The sequence below is a fragment of the Meles meles genome, chromosome 13, assembly GCF_922984935.1.
Source record: "Meles meles chromosome 13, mMelMel3.1 paternal haplotype, whole genome shotgun sequence".
NCBI classification, from domain to species: domain Eukaryota; kingdom Metazoa; phylum Chordata; class Mammalia; order Carnivora; family Mustelidae; genus Meles; species Meles meles.
In genome coordinates, this window is record NC_060078.1 from 31,200,559 (window position 1) to 31,217,809 (window position 17,251).

The following is a 17,251-nucleotide window of genomic DNA, read 5'->3' on the forward strand; positions in this document are numbered from 1 at the left end:
CAGCAACCCAGTGCTCGCACACGAAGCAGACCTGACTTGCGCCTCCTCCGCCCGCCCGCCACACTTGCGGTGAATGCCTGCTGTGCCAGCGCTCCGGGCTTAGGTGGAGGTCTGCTTCCACCCCCGCCTCCCCCGAGAGACTGGGGACTCCTCAAGGACCACGTCTAGGTCCTAGTCATCCTGTCCACCCCAGATGGCTGGTGCTAGGAGGGTTAACTGAATGACACGTGTCAATTCCTCCGCAAGAAGCTTCGAGGGCTAAGTGCCCCGCAAATCTGGACCCTTGGATTACTACTCATGTGTCTGTGCCCACAGCCAGGCCACGACAGGTGCTCCCGAGGACCTGTTGCACCGAGCTGAGAGGCCGGCTGTGAGCAACTGAACAGACACGCAGACAGTGGCCGGGTCACTTATGAAGACAGCATGCCGACCCTCACCCTGCAGCCCCCCACCGAGGGAACCAACCCAGCCTCTGTGGGACCCGGCCCCGGCTGCCAGTCTGCTCTTGCTCACACGTGTGGAGACTCAGACGGCGGTCTCTCCAGGAAGCCAGATATGACTCCCATAACAATCAGCCCCCAAAATGGCCAGGACTTGATTACCAACAGACAGTCTCCCTAATTTTTGTTCCAACGTCCAACTTCGGGTCAACTGGAGAAAGGCAAAAATGTACCCAAACCAATCCCACAGGATGCTCGCTGCGAGCTGGCCTGCCTCCAGCTCTCCTCGCCCCTGCAAGCGGGGCACAGCCTTCCCTTTTATCCTCTTCCCTTTTATCCCACTCCTCTGCCTGCCTTTGAGTCTCTGCCAGATGCCGGTGACAGCTGCTGGCTCCCCGCCCCCCACCACTGCCCCAGAGCCGGTTCTGAATAAATAGCCTCTGCTTCTCATCTGGGTGGCTTTTGTGGATTTCCACAGGTGTGCAGGCCCTGGACACAGTCATAAGAAGAGCTGAATGGCTCAGATTGGGAGGAAGTGGGGAGACGGGCACCTGGGAGAACAGGGAACAGAGGAGCCGGAGTCAGACAATGAGACACGCTCCATAGGGCGCGCCTGCCCTTTGCACAGATTCCATTGGTGCTGTGGGCTTTCTTGAGTTTTGCTTTCTTCTTCTAGAACATGGGTGAAGGGCATCAAGGCGATGGAGTCATTTAAAGATGACCCAGCTCTGAGGGGGCTATGAGCCTAGCAGAAGCCAGTCCCCAGGGCGCCCACCGGAGACAATGTGGCAGGTGGAGAGGAAACAGACAGCTGTCTCCTCAGCACCAAGGCAGTCTGCCTCCTCTGTCAAGAACCAAGAAGAGGAAGCTGGCAAGCCAGCAAAGCCTTATTCAAGCTTCCCCTTCATACATAAAAGGGGAGCATTTTTTTATTTGAAAGGGAAACCACAAACCCTGGCTGGGGCCCAGGGCCATCGCTCAGGGAGCCAGGTGCGGCTCTCAGCTCCAGCCCCTCCCTGCCCTTGGTCACCAGCCCGCCATCAGCTGCTGCCACCGCCACCGCCACCTCTGTGAGGTCCGGTGACTGTGCACAGCACAGCTTGCCCTTTGTGATCGGGGCGGCGTGGGGAAGGCTGCCAGCCGCACGGAGGGAGTGCAAACTGCATCCCTGAACGGACGGCTGACCGGAAGGGCATTATGAGAAACATTTCTATAGCAAAGGCACAAAGGTGCGGGGCTCCAGGCTCGTTTCTCTGGCATGTGTCACCGTGCCCCCTCGAGAGGGCCTACTTATTCATCCCCCCCAAGGCACTGCCAAATGTCAAGTCGTTTGAAAGCTCTTGCTTTCCATGCCCACCTGCCACCCACACCACTCACAGGGAGCATGATGACGTTTCCTTCCCAGTGGCCTCAGCACGCCGTCCACATCAGTGACACAGGACGGCCCTGGGCTCCTTAAGGGACACCCTGGCCTACCTGTCTCTTCCCCAGCCTCCAGACACACACCTGGAACACGGCAGGGACTCAAGGGAAAGCGGAATGAAGGGAAACACAAGCGAACTTGGGCGCTAGCTGGTTGACCTTCCTGGAGGTCCCTGACAAGCCCCACGGTGCAGTTTCGATCCTTCTACTCTCCTCTGGGAAGCAAACATCTCTAGGGGACCCGTGGGCTACCACAGGAGAGCCCGGAAAGACAGCCCTAGCCTGCACGGTGGAGCACGTGGGTGTGTGGCTCTGAGATTCCTAACAAGCCTCCTCTCCTTGACTTTCCTTTCCCAGCCACCAAAGGACGTGGCAGAGACGGCTCTAATCATGGGAGAGTCTTCCAACTTACAGCCCATGGGCTGGATCCACCATGCAGGAGTTTTATCGGCTTCCGGACTATATAAAAATTGGTACAGCCCCCATTAAACCCCTTTCTCTGGCTTCTACTGAATAAAACAGAACATTCTCGTGGCGTATCTGGCTGAAGCTGAGTGGGGCGCGTTTTAGTTTGTCGTAGTCCCCCCCACCCGCCACCCAAGATCAAGTCCTGATGCTCATCACTCACACGCTAGGCTCTTAGGTATGTGCATGTATAACCCGAGCCATGGCATCAGCCTCGGCATTTCAGAATGACCGGAACAGGCTTTAAAACGCGCTCACAAGACCCAGGCCCATACTCAGACATTCTGGCTCAGTTGGCCGTGGGGTAGAGCTAAGGTGACTATGTTTGTAGAAAAGTGCCCCAGATGATTCTAATTTCCGCCAGGGCCGAGCGCAGCAGTCCACGGGGCCTGCAAGCTGTGAGGGCCCCTCTTGCCCGTGCAGAGAAGCAGCCACGAGAAAAGGTCAGAAGATGGGGAAAGTTAGCCTGGTTCAAAGTGCCCAGGGTGCCTCCAGGGAGCCAAGTGCTGCCCTAGGATCCGCCACTCCCCAGGGGTTTAGGCCCCAAAGCAGCAAGCCCTGTGAGCGTCACTCAGAAATGACAACACAGACCAATCCCTCCCCACTGGGCTGCGTGCGTGCAGCTAGCCGGTGGCCTTTCCAGGCCCTGCCTGTAGACCTTTCCTGAGCCTTATACAACCTGCTTCTCGTCCCAGGGCTGCATTTGCCAAGTCATGCCTCCCTCTCCCCTCGGGCTCTGCCCAATGGCCTCACCTCCCCTACGAGGCCTGAAATCAGCCGTGTGAGGTATGCCTGTGCGCGGCCTCCTGCTGCATCCGCATGGGACTTACCGGTTTCTCGAAACAGGCCCTGAGACCCATCTCGTGCCCCACCAGACAGAATTCCAGAAGGCAGGAGTCGCCTCTCCTCTGCTCCTTGGGCCCTTCCTAGTTCTCCCACCCATGGCTCACCGGGTGGCAGGGGACTCTCGTGGAAGGGTCGAGGGGTTGCTCTGCGGGGAAGAGCGGAGCAGGCACTGCAGCGGCCACCACACCCGGCTCGCCCAGCCAGAGGAGCCATTTCAAGGGAATCCATGATGCCACCCGCCAGCCGCAAGCCATGCAGGAAGCCAGGGCTAGGGTGGCAGGGTACAAAGGGGACTGGTTCAAGCCTACTGAGAAATAACTACTTATGGGCATCAGGGCCCCACACCATCTGCTGGTCTGCTCTGAACAAGACAGTCACTCCGGGACCGACACCCTTGACCATCAGTCGATCTGATTCACAGCCAGCTAGACGGAGGAGCCATGCTTACAGTCCTCCAGGCCATAGGGACGACATGGTTCCAGCCTCAAAGCCTCTCTCTCCCAGGAATGATTTCCAGAGTCTAGCTGACCGGACCCTGGCCCAAGTGGACACTATCCACACAGAGCTGGCACCTGAAGGCCGAGGGCTGGCCACGCCCTCCCATCAGGGCGGAGCGGGGCCTACCTCGGAGCTGACAGAACGTGGTCATGAACTTGCTGGTGAGGGACTTGAGCTCGTTGTTGGCCAGCGTGATGAGGTGGATCTGGTCGGTGACATTCCGCAGGACCTTGTAGATGCCAATGGGGAAGGAAACCAGCTTGCACTCGGCCAGATCTGCAGCCAGAGAGCAGAGACAGAGCAGAGTCAGCCCTGGCTGCTCGGGGACTCGCCCCACACCACGAGGCCCCCGACCCCGCCTCTGCTCCTCACTTCCTTTCTCTCTCGCCCATCTCCCCTGTGCCAGGCTCGAAATTCCCTCCCGCTCCCAAGAGCCCTCATCACCATGAGTCATAGCCCTCTCTCTCTGGCACCTGGAACTGTGGGTTTGGAACCATTGACGAAGCAGAGTTGTCCGGAAAGTTAAATATGAAAAAGACTCAACGTGCTAACAAAATGCCTAGCAGGTGTGCAGTGGGGGTGGGGATGCCGTTTCTCTCTGCCTCCTCCACTTTACCCTCCCCTTCCCACTCTACCCAAATCCTCTCTATGCTTCAAGGCCAGCTCCCATCCCACCTCTTTGGAAATCTTCCTGAACCATCCCCATTACTGGGATCACCCTCCTCCAACCCATGAAGCCCCGGAGCACTAACCAACTCAGACAGCACTGTCTAGTCTCCCTGCAAACTCTTGTCTTGGCCCCAAAGAGGCTGGACTCCCCTGGGCCCCTAAGCCTTTAAAGATTGCTCCAAAATAAATATGCAAAATTTAGTTAATATTCCTACATGCCAGTAATGATACATAGTTTTCATAGATCCCATTCTGAACAGCAACGGTAAATGGAAAGTCTGTGGAAATAATCATAATTGGGGGGCGCCTGGGTGGCTCAGTGGGTTAAGCCTCTGCCTTTGGCTCAGGTCATGATCTCAGGGTCCTGGGATGGAGCCCCACATCGGGCTCTCTGCTCAGCGGGGGGCCTGCTTCCCCTTCCCCTCTGCCTGCCTCTCTGCCTACTTGTGATCTCTCTCTCTGTCAGATAAATGGATAGAATCTTAAAAAAAAGAAAGAGAGAAAGAAAGAATCATAATCGAAGCCCTTCTCCCTCAACTAGCGAACAGAACTTCTACTCTTGCTCGAGGAGCAGCTCAAACGTCACCTCCTCTAAAAACCTTCTCTGGCTGCTTTAGGCAGTTAGTGGCTCCAGGCCTGGAGTCTCAGAGCAGGAATGAGACCTCTTCATCTTGTGCCGTGGTAACCTTGTTTTGTGTCTGCTTTCCCACTGGACTGGGAAGACCTCCAGAGCACAGGGCTGGCAGTGTCCCAGCATGCTCGGAGGGTAAAGCAGGGGGACTGGCAACCTCACAGAGCTGGGCTGAGAAAAGAAAGCTCCGAGTGGGGCTCTGAGCTCAGTGGGGGTCTGCCTGGGTGACTCTAGCCCTGCCACTGTCCAATGTCAGGCTCTGGCTCTTATATCAGCCAGTAGGGCTGGCAGAAGAGGGTTTGAGGTCCTGCTAGGGAGGAAAGAATCCCCCGGAAGTCAGGCTTTCGGTAGAGGGAGATCAAGGGCTGGAAATAGACTAGCTCTGTAGGCTCAAAGTTTGGAGCAGGCTAGGGATTCTAGAAAGAACAAACACATCCAAACAATTAGTCTCCTAGTGCTTTGTGCCAGATGTGCAATGGGCTGGGGCCAGAAAAGAATCTTTGTTGTGGTTGGAAATCCTAACAGCCCCTTTGGGTAAAAGTAACATTCAAGCTCGAGGCAACGTCAAGGAAAACGTCAGAGCTTTCCCTCGAAAGCAAAGAGCAAAATAAAGGATGCCTTCCACCACCGTATCTCCGAATATGATCTTAGAGGTTTTGGCCAAAGAAACAGAAAAACACAAACACTGGAAGCAGACAGAATGATTATTATGCACATATGAAATGACTGCGTAACCTCAAAAAACCAAAGCCATCATCTGACAAACTACACAAATTACAACGGTCTCAGCAAAGTGGCTAATCAAAATACATACACAAAATTCAGTCGTAGTCCCACATGTCAGCAATAAAATATAATTTTTAAAGAGCCTACTTCGAACAGCAATAATAATATGAAATATATAGAGATAACCAGAATGGAAAATGTATCTAACCAATATTAAGGAGAAAAATTCACAAAGATGTCTTTGGAACTAGAGGGTATTATGCTAAGCGAAATAAGTCAATCACAGAAAGACAAATACCATAGGATCTCACTCATATTGTGGAATTTAAGAAACAAAACAGATGAACATAGGGCAAGGGAAGGAAAAGTAAAATAAGATGAAATCAGAGAGGGAGACAAACCATAAGAGACTTACCTACAGGGATCAAGCTGAGGGTGGTAGGGCGGGGGGGAAGTGCCTGCGGGGAATGGGCTAACCGGGTGATGGGCATTAATGAGGGCATGTGACTGAATGAGCACTGGGTGTTACATGCAACTGATGAATCACTAACTTTTACTCCTGAAACTAAAAATACACTCTATATCAACTAAACTGAATTTAAATAAATTTTTAAAAAATTAAGAAATGCTAAAAAGAATAGACTTGTATGTGAACATACAGAACATGCTTGCTAGTGACAAAAGATTGAAATGATAGTGATTTGTTTCAGAAATCACTTTATAGATTGTTTAATGTAATTCCTACTGAAAGTCCAGAAAGTTATTTATTTTTTTAACTTTAAAACCCAAAACCATTTTTTGAAATGCTTTTAAATTTCAGCTAGAGAATTAAGCAAGCAAGGCTCCCTAAGAGAGGAGAAGGTAAGGGGATGACCAATATTTTAAGACTATAGTAACTAAAACAGAGGGCAACAGGAAAAATAGATTATAGAAAGAAAATAGTTCGGAAAATGTAGCCTATAAATAACATGTCACAATTTAATAAACACTAAAGGAGACCTCATAAATAAATTGGGGAAGGGAAGGATTAATAACTGATATCACAACAGCCAATTAACAATTCTGGGAAAACAAAAGAGACTCTCAATGAAGCTAAGAATCAAAGTAAACTTAGGACGCCTGGGTGGCTCAGTCAGTTAGGGGTAGGACTCTTGATTTCAGCTCAGGTCATGATCTCAGGGTTGTGAAATCAAGTCCCACATCATGGAGCCTGCTTAAGATCTTAAGATTCTCTCTCTCCTTCTCCCTCTGACCTCCCCCTCTTCCCTATTAAAAAAAAAAAAAAAAGAATCAAAGTAAATTCTAGAGAGAATTACACTTGAAATTTTTTTTTTAAGATTTTATTTATTTGACAGACAGAGATCACAAGTAGGCAGAGAGTCAGACAGAGAGAGAGGAGGAAGCAGGCTCCCTGCTGAGCAGAGAGCCCAATGCGGGGCTTGATCCCAGGACCCTGGGATCACGACCTGAGTCGAAGGCAGAGGCTTTAACCCACTGAGCCACCCAGGTGCCCCTACACTTGAAATACTTTTTTTTTTAAACTTTTTTTAAAATTTGTTTATTTTTAGCGTAACAGTATTCATTGTTTTTGCACCACACCCAGTGCTCCATGCAATACGTGCCCTCCCTATTACCAACCACCTGCTTCCCCAACCTCCCAACCCCCCCCCCCCTTCAAAACCCTCAGGTTGCTTTTCAGAGTCCATAGTCTCTCACGGTTCATCTCCCCTTCCAATTTCTCTCAACTCCCTTCTCCTCTCCATCTCCCCATGTCCTCCATGTTCTTTGTTATGCTCCACAAATAAGTGAAACCATATGATACTTGACTCTCTCTGCTTGACTTATTTCGCTCAGCATAATCTCTTCCAGTCCCGTCCATGTTGCTACAAAAGTTGGGTATTCATCCTTTCTGATGGAGGCATAATACTCCATCGTGTATATGGACCATATCTTCCTTATCCATTCGTCCGTTGAAGGGCATCTTGGTTCTTTCCACAGTTTGGCGACCGTGGCCATTGCTGCTATAAACATTGGGGTACAGATGGCTCTTCTTTTCACTACATCTGTATCTTTGGGGTAAATACCCAGCAGTGCAATTGTAGGGTCATAGGGAAGCTCTATTTTTAATTTCTTGAGGAATCTTGAAATACTTTTGAAGTCAAACAAAAAATCACAAGTGAACAGAATTTAATATTTATACAACCTCTTAAGTGAAGATGACTAGAAAGTCACCTAGGAGCAGTAACAGAATCACAACGAACAAATCAACAGACCTACTGCATAAACCACACATAAATACCCGGATGTTTAAAAAACATAAGGCAACAGATTGTGAAAAGGATTTACAGATAGAGCTATGTTCAGGGTGCCTGGCTGGCTCAGTTGGTCAGGCATACAACTCTTGATCGCGGGATTGTAAATTTAAGTCCCTGTTGGGTGTAGAGATTACTTAAATAAATAAACTTTGGGGGGCGCTTGGGTGGCTCAGTGGTTTAAGCCTCTGCCTTCAGCTCAGGTCGTGATCCCAGGGTCCTGGGATTGAGCCCCATGTCAGGCTCCCTGCACAGCAGGGAGCCTGCTTCCCCTCCTCTCTCTCTGCCTGCCTCTCTGCCTACTTGTGATCTCTCTCTGTCAAATAAATAAATAAAATCTTTTAAAAAAATAAATAAATAAATAAATAAACTTTGGGGCACCTGGGCTGCTCAGTTGGAGAACTGTCTGACTCCTGGTTTTGGCTCAGGTCGTGATCTCAGGAGCATGAGATCGAGCCCCACATTGGGCTCCACGCTTGAGAGTTTCTCTCCCTCCCTCTCTGCCTCTCCAACTCACGGGCTCTCTCATAAATAAATAAATAAATAATTTTTTTAAAAAAGTTATCTTTATTATTTAAAGTTCTCAACATAATTCAATTTTAAAAAATGAGGACTACCAGAGAGAGATAAGAAAAGAACATACGGTATTTGCAAGCAGAAAAATATAATTAGTAAACAAATAAATACATGGTCCTGATGTATTGTCAAACTGCTTTCCAGAGTATTTATGCCAATTAACATACATCCTGTCCAATAAGTAAGAGGATCATTAAAAAAAATCTTTGCTAATATGATCAGGGGAAATGGCGTCCCTTGCTTTTAATCAGCAAGTCTTTCAATAATGAGATGGATTATCATTCATGGATAATTACCCATTTTTAATTCCCCTGTGGCAGATCCTGTTCACATCTCTTGCCTTTTTTCTATCTGGAGTCCGGGCATTTCTCCCCACCCTCTCCAATGTCGGTAGACTTTCTTAAGTAGAATTGTCGACCTTCGTTTGTCCATTGTTTTTCTTGTTTAATAATTCAAGTTATAGCATTTTTAAAAGCAGAATAAAAAAATTATATGCACTCTATAACACATGTAAAACTAAGTAAAAAAGTACATATGCCTGGGAAAGAGGCAAATAACCACGATGTTAACCAGTTATTACAAAGGATTGGAGCAATTGGTGATTACTTACAGTCCCGATGTTCCTTTTATATAAAACAGGCAAAGTACCACCCTCTATTTCAATAAAAATATTTCTCAAGCATATATACTGATATTTTACTTTTAAAATAGAAAAGTTAATTTGTCATAAAAACTGCTTTTATTAGAAAAAAAATAACCTGGCAGATTCAAGGATAAACTGAGGGCAGCCAGCTCCTCTTCAATAAGAGAAACAAGAAAGACTCAGAAAAGAAAGAAACCCTCTGTTATTGGAGCAGAGCAAATCTAGGAGATGGAACTTTCGGGACTCAAGCACCAAGAATCAACCGTACGATGTACCCGTTTCCCTACAGTCGGGAGAGAAAGTGCTCGCGATGGAGGCAGAAGAGACACAAAGCCATAAGGCCATTCGAGTTATTTCCAAGGGTCATCAAAACAGCTGTCTTCCCTGAGTACAGCAGCCCAGGAACACCCAGCCCACAACCTCCTTCCTGCCACCTGGGCCACCCACACAGCATCCAGACCACACACTCTGCCCTTCTCCAGTCTCTGATTCAAGCAGCCCGGGCTTTGACACCCTCATCTGGTTGATCGACCTATGTCACAGATGAATGTGACCACCCCCTACCCCCGTCATCTGAAGGTGCTGAGGGCCTAGAATGTATTCATGCCTGCTGCTCTCTTTCTTCTCCGTAACAGCCTTACTGTGCGCCAGGCACTGCTCCCCACTTTGCCTAGAGATTTCCCTAGGATTTTTTTTTGTTCTTAGGGATGCCATCTGTTCTATCCACGTTTTGACCCCAGAACAGCCTCCCAGAGGCTGGCATGCATGTGGGAGGGGCATAGCACCCCAACGATGGCAAAGGGCTCTGCTGGGACGTGACACAAACGCACCCCATCCGGGCCCTGTCACCAGCCACTAACACTGCATAGGGACTCCAATCCCTGCTGAGAGGACAGGTCCATGATCTCAGGAACAGTTCTCCACGATTCCCAGGACAAGAATATGGAGACCCAGGCACCCAGACATGCAGGAACGGGTCTCAGCCCTGCCCAGTCTTTTCCCACCTGTGCACAAGGAACAATATAGCTCATGTTTATTCCTTCAGGGACGAGGATAATAATAACAACCATAAATAGTACCACTTATTATTTCACATGTCCTATGTTGTAAGAATTTTCCTCGCTGTACACATGATGAAACTGCAAGGGAGTGACTTGCCCAAAGTCATACAGTTAAAGCAGAGGAGGAAGAATGAGATGGTGAAGATGTGCGGGAAGCCAAGGGTCCTAACCATTCTACTATCCTGCCCCTTAAGAAGGACCTAGGTGCCTGTCTAGGGGCCGAGCCAGAGAAATGGGAGTCCATGCAGAGCATCGCAAAGGGAAACCAAGGCCTTGGCTAAAAAAATTCTTTCTAGTAAGCCTTTCTAGTGTGATTCTGGGGACCGAGGCCAGTCACCTTTTGTTCTCAGGAAATTCTTCTCAGAGCTAATGCAGAGGATGGGCACCATATCTACCCACCACACCTGTCTGCAATAGAGAAAAGCCTGCTAAGCTTGAGCCAAGTTCAACGTTGGGCCCTGGGGCTTACCGGAGCAGGCAGCACTCCTCCCAGAAGACACAGCTAGGATATAGTTAGGGGCCATGTCTCACTAACGGAGGGGTTACCCTGCCCAGGGAAGAGAAGACCCAGACTGGAGGCAGGTGAGTCACCCTCAAGAAGCCACGGGATGCCACCAAGAAGGGGGTCCCACTCTTTATGGAACAGCTGACAGTACAGGGAATAGCTCACCAGTCATAAAGGAAATGCATCCCACGTGAGGCAGTGAGGGCGACATCAGGGGGTCTGACCAAGCAGTCACCACACACAGGGTTCATGAACCACATGGAGGCCAGGGGATCTCAAAGGTCTCCCTCAATTCAACAAAACAAACACAGCTAACATCACTGAGTATTCACTATGTGCCAGGCACGGTAATAGGCACTTTTTTATATTAACTCATTAAATTCCCATAATAACCATGAGTTACCCTCATGGGTGGAAAATGAGCCCCATATTAATAGGTAAATTGTTCAAGGGCATTTTGGCAAGACGATGAAGGATAAAGAGTCTGAATGCAAAGATTCCGGTACGGTGACCAGCTTATCCTGGCTTGCTCAGAACGTTCCCAGTTTTGGCACTGAAAGTCCTGTGTCCTGGGGGACCGCTGCTCAGTCCCAGGCAATTCTGAAGAGTTGGTCCCCCTTGATGCATTCTAGATCCTGATGGATGGGAGATTACTAGAGGCACGGGAGAGGGAAGGTAACCCAGATGTGGGCCAAGCCACAAGTAAAGGCCCAGAGGACTTCAATTGCCCTGGGACAACCCATTTGAGCCCACCCGGTCCTACAATTTTCTAGGGCCTTGCCCTTGCTCAGTGAGTCCTCAGAGAGGAAGGCTCTGGCTCGGAAACATTTCATGTGACCGGGTGGTACATGAACGCCCACAGACCCCAAGTGGGACTCAGGGGTACCAACAACAGGGGACAACACCAGCATTTGGACAGCAGCTGGCTTCACACATGACTTTCCCCACTGCCCCCCCCCCCCCACCTGCTGCTATCTGAGCTGCAGCAGAGAACAGACAAGCTCGAGGGAAGGCACTGTAATAAACACAAAGCAAGATTATTCTCATAATTATAATTATTATTGCTAGAAAGCCAAAATGCATCTCTCTAAACCTCTAATTACGATAGTGCTGGTGTTAATAAAGCAGCTTTTATTCATAATGCCCAGGTCTTTCATTAAAGGTTATCTTGTTAATGCTAATGAATACCTAATGAAAAGTCACTGGTGGGCAGAACCAGGGCAAAACAAGCAAAATCCAAGAAGTAAACAAAACGGAGTGCAGGGAGCCAGGAGGGCCGGGTCAGACTCCTGTTGTTTCTCAGAAACATGGAAGTGTGCCCCAGCTCAGTCCCCGCTCAGAGCTGGGCCTAGTAACAGGGTCCTGTAGGGGGAGGCAGAGAGGGTTGTAGAGCTCCTGCCCACCAGTTATAGGCCCAAAGGAGAAAGTGTCGGGGACTCAAGTTGGCGTGCACATGGGCTCTGAGGCTTGGCCAAGAAGCAGCACTGCCAAGGCTGTGGGAGTGTGACCTGAGCCTGCCCACAGCATCTTGTTTCCATATAATCTTTTTTTCACAGACTCTCATAATTAGAAGGAGACTAGAGGTCATTTAGCCCATGCTTTCCAAACTTCCCAGTAAGAATCATGTAGAAAGGTGAATCCTAGGCTCCTACCCCTGAAATTCTGCTTTAGTGTGTCTGTAATGATCACTGGGCAATTTGCATTTTTAATAAATATTCCCAGGTGATTCTTAGCAATAAGCAAACTTGGGGAACACTATGTAGCCTCTGATCTCAGACCTGAAATTCTCTTAATGTCTCCACCAGAGGGCATAAAGTTCCTGAATACCTCTGGTGATGGGGAGCTCACCCTTCCTTTCTACAGAATGGTTTTAACTGTTAAGAGAGTTCTTTCATGAACTACATGCTAACTGCTACTCGGTCCTCTTGGATCACACATAGTATATCTGCCCTGGCATGGCAATTTTTTACATCAGTGAGGATGAGGGACATTATAAGCTTTTCTCCAGACAAAAATATCCCAGAAAACTTCAATCCCCATTATTTTAGATGCTCCCTCTAGAGATTCAGGACTGGCCCAACTCAGAGCCTGCCCCAGCCAGAACTTCCTCTTGTTCAGGCTTTCAGTCTGTGACACAAGGCCACAGCCACTGTTTGTGGAGACTAACTGGGTGCAGGAAACTGGCCTGGGGCTTCGGACTCACGATTTCACCTCCTCCTCACAACCACCCTGTAAGGTCAGTTCTCTGTTTACCTCCATTTAGCAAAGGAGGAAACAGTCACAGAGAAGTGAAAGGACCTGGACTGCTCAAGGTCACAGGACTTATCCAAGGTCACCCCGTTACTGACATACTAATTAACATTTATGAAGTGCTCCCCTGAGTGAGTCCCTGATTGTCACATTAACCCTTAATCCTCACCACAGCTCCACGGATGGGTACTATTATCACCGTCCCCGTTGTCAGAGGAAGAACTGGAGGCATGGAGCCACAGGCCTCGGTCAGTAAGTGGCAGGGCTGGCCTTCGGCATGTGGCCCTAACCACTCGAATGGACAACATGCACGCAGCACGGAAGGCTGCTATGGGATACAACAGGAGGCCATTTCCAAGGAGCAGACCCGTCTTCCAAGGTGTGACAGACGCCCGCAGACACGGGTATATTAACAGCAGCTATATACTATATACTGGAGCTACATAGAGGGAGCTATATACTAAGGGGACTTGGAATTAAAAGAGCTCGTGAAAGAACGATCCAGACTCAGGAGCCTGGACATGTCACTTCCCGGCCGTGGGACCTCGGGCAGGCCACTATGGCTCTCCTGCCTTTGGTTTACATCTCAGTAAAATGCCAGGGTTAGAACTTATGGTCCCGGAGGCCCCTCCTGGCTGCCACTGTGGACTCTAGCTGCTGGTTCTCACACTCGGCCACGCTGGAATCACAGACTTCTGATGTCCGAGTCTCACTCCCAGAGACTCTGAATTACTAGTGGGAGCTGGGGCCTGGGAGTCCAGGGCCTCCGAAGGTCTCCTGGTGCTTCTACTCCGTAGCCACGGTAGGGAACTCTGCACCATGCTATTGCCTCTCGAGCCACGATATGCGCACAGATGCCTGGGGGCCCCGCTAAGGCGAGGCTTCTGATGCCGCAGGTATGGGGGTGGGGCCTGAGATTCCGCATCTCTACCAGGCAGGTCCCAGGACCATGCTTGGTGGCAAGGGCCAGGCCAGCACAGTGGTTTTCCAAAGTGGGAACCCGGACCTACTGCATCAGCTTCACCCCAGAATTGTTAGAAATGCACATTCTCGGGCCCCAGCCCAGACCTGCAGAATCCAAAGCCCTGGGAGTGGGTTCCAGCCACCTGTGTTTTAACAAGCCCTCCATCTCTGAGGCACCCTCGTGTTCAGGAGTCACTGGCACAGAGGGACCAGGCCTCCCACCAGCTGTGGCAAGTTGGCCCTGAGGACAGTAACAGGGGCAGTAATGACAGCAACTCACATTTGCAGAGGGCTGGCTGGTCCAGGCCTATGGAGGGGAGTTAGGTCTACCCTGCACGCCTCCTGTTTCCCCTCAGCCCAGGCTATTTCAAAACAGAGCCACTGCCTTCCAATCTTCTCTCTGGTCTGGCTTGCGGTTCTGGATCTGAAAGAGGCACAGGCGACTCTCGGTGGGGAAGCTGCGATGGGCTAGGCTCAGGAGGCCCCTATTGTCCTCCAGGCCCCTCTGCTATCAGCCAGGGAGTCTCAGGGAAACACCTTCCCGAAAAGCCTTGTCTCCTCTTCTGTAAAATGAGCATTGGAACCATGGGGTTTTTCAACCAGCACTGCAGAGGCCATGACTCCATGGTTTTACTAAACAAAGGCTCTCTGTCAGAGAGGAGAGGCTGCAAGCTGCAGTCAAATATTTCTGAGCTGTCTGCTTTGGAACATGCTAGAATGTACACTGTCATGGAAAGATGGGAGGCTTGCTGAAGTTGGTGACCCATGCCCATGAATACAGAGCTGCGATTAGAACGCTGAGTAACCCAGCTCCGAAGTCCATGGTCTTCCCATGGCATTGGCCTACACTACACTATGCTCACTCTTACATGGTCAGAAGACAGTCCTTGAAACAAGATGTTATATGGTAACAGCTTACCCTTATGTGGTATTCCTAGGCACAGTAGTACGTAGCTATGGAGCTATGCCAGAGACTTTTCTAAGTACCTAACACACTTTGCCTAATTTAACAACCCAGGAAAACAAACAAATAAAAAAATGTTCCCATTTTATCATTGTGGAAACTGAGGCACGGCACACAAATAGAAGAGCTGTGACTCAAACCCAGCCCCCCTCCCCTGACAGAGCTCAGCTGAACAGAATAAGACGTGGGATTGTGTGAGGGCTTCAGAGCAGGGGTCTTGTGCAGCATGGGGATCCCATTTAGGAGGCTGACAGAGAGAAGAGAGATTTTTCTAGAACGTGAAAATGAAAACTTACACCGGTGCCTGCATCCATTCCAGAAGATCCAACTCCCAGCACCTCCAGGTATGCTCAGGAGCCAGGGGTGGGGGGGGCACCCTGGAGTGAGACGCAAGCCCGCAGACCGCTGGGCCTCTGGGACGTGGCTGCCAATCTCTGCGATGCCGCCTCATTTGCAAAGCTGGGAGGTGTGGGACACCAAGAGTAGTCACCGAGGATGGGCCCGACGCACCACTGTGCACAATTCGCCAGGATTTTACCAGAGTTACTTGTGCACGGTGTTCACTGAGCTACCCAGCTCTAGAAGGTTCTAGACGAAATGGAGCCTGGCACTACTCTGTCTTCACAAATCTCCCTCCCCACAGACAATGACTTCCAGGTCTTAGGATTTTGCTGGAGTTAGGAGTCTTAGGAGTCCTAGAAAGACTAGGACTTTCCTAGTCTTTTTCTGTGTCATGCCACCTGGAAAGAAAAGGTCCCAGGAGGAGGAGCTCACTGTGGATCACAGAAGTCCAGAAAGTTCCACCACAGTAGCATTTATACTGGGCTCTGGCCAGTAGGTAGAGAAGAGGAGAAAGGCACTTCAGAAGGAGGAAATGGGCATGGCATCTTCTGGGAATGTGGGAGACTTGAATGTGGCTGTGGGTTTGGGAGAGTTGTTTCTTTAACTTCCTGCTTTATAGATCTCTGTATCATGTAATATTTTTATAACAAGCACTCATTACTTCTTATTAATATCTTCAATTTAGAGAGACTGACATCCTTAGCATCTAGCTACCCATGGGAATACTTTCCCTCAAGTGCTAAGAATGCTGGGTCAGTGGGGATCGTCTTGATAGGGACAAGAGACTGGGGTTAAAATCCCGTCACGGGGGCACTTGCGTGGCTCAGTGGGTTAAAGCCTCTGCCTTCAGCTCGGGTCATGATCCCTGGGTCCTGGGATCAAGCCCTGCATCGGGCTCTCTGCTCAACGGGGAGCCTGCTTCCTCCTCTGTCTCTGCCTGTTTCTCTGCCTACTTGTGACCTCCGTCTGTCAACTAAATTAAAAAAAAAAATCCTGTCAGGGCCAAGCTCAGAGGGGCTACAGCAAAGCCCAGGCAACAGCCCGCGACAGATGCCACACACGTGGGAATCCCGATCTAGGGGTGCTTGCTCACTGACTACTGCAGAAGTCCTAGCCGCTCTGGGAAATGACATGACTGCAGGATGCCTGCCTCACAGAACAAAGCTGAACTTCTCTGGTCCCCGGCCAGTGGTCATCACACCCAGCAGCCAGGACACATTCTAGCCACAGGAGGGCCAGAGATCTAAAAAGGAAGAGGTGGCTGGCTGGGGTGGGGCCTCAGAGCTCACTCTTCCGCAGGATCCAAATCGAGGTTTTCCTTGTGCAAGGGCTTTTCCGTGATGCGATCTGAGGCAAGTTACTTAACCGCAGCTTCAGTTTCCCCTTCAATAAAATGGGAACAAGAATTCATGCAAACACGTGTCGGTACACATTCATACAGCACTGTTCACAATAGCCAGAAAGTAGAAATCGCTCAGATGTCCGTCACTGGGAACTTGTCTCTGTAGAATGGCGCACCATGGCGCCACAGAAAGGCATGAAGCACTGAGACAACATGAAGGAATCTCAGGTGTACAGAGTGAGAGAAGCCAGTCACGAAAGGCTGCATACTGTACGATCCCACTGATAGAGCATGTCTAGGATATGCAGATCTGTAGAGACAGAAAGGAGACTGCCAGGGGCTGGTGATGCTGATATTGGCCCCACTTTGAGAAGCAGGACTTGGAGGGTAATCACCATGCAAATGGCAGCCAGCCACGGGGTGAAAAATGGCTACTTCAAACTCTCCGTCCGGAGCTGGCCTTCACCCCTCCAGACCCTTGCCTCAGCCCCTTCCCGACGAGGGAGCAGATGTAAGCTCAACCTACATACTAAGATTCCCCAACTATGTGTTGTTTTCGTATTTATTTTTACAGTTACCAGCTACTGATTTTACAT

At 49.9% G+C, this 17,251-nt stretch overlaps 1 protein-coding gene across 2 annotated transcripts in view; it reads right to left on the bottom strand.

The window, feature by feature from the left end:
- The window catches only part of LRRC20 (leucine rich repeat containing 20), an 84,695-nt gene that overhangs the window by 38,864 nt on the left and 28,580 nt on the right, over positions 1 to 17,251 (bottom strand). For both annotated transcript variants that reach the window (XM_046028063.1, XM_046028062.1), the window contains exon 3: positions 3,798 to 3,947. In XM_046028063.1, the coding sequence (XP_045884019.1) occupies positions 3,798 to 3,947 (150 nt within the window). The remainder of the gene's footprint in view (positions 1 to 3,797; positions 3,948 to 17,251) is intronic.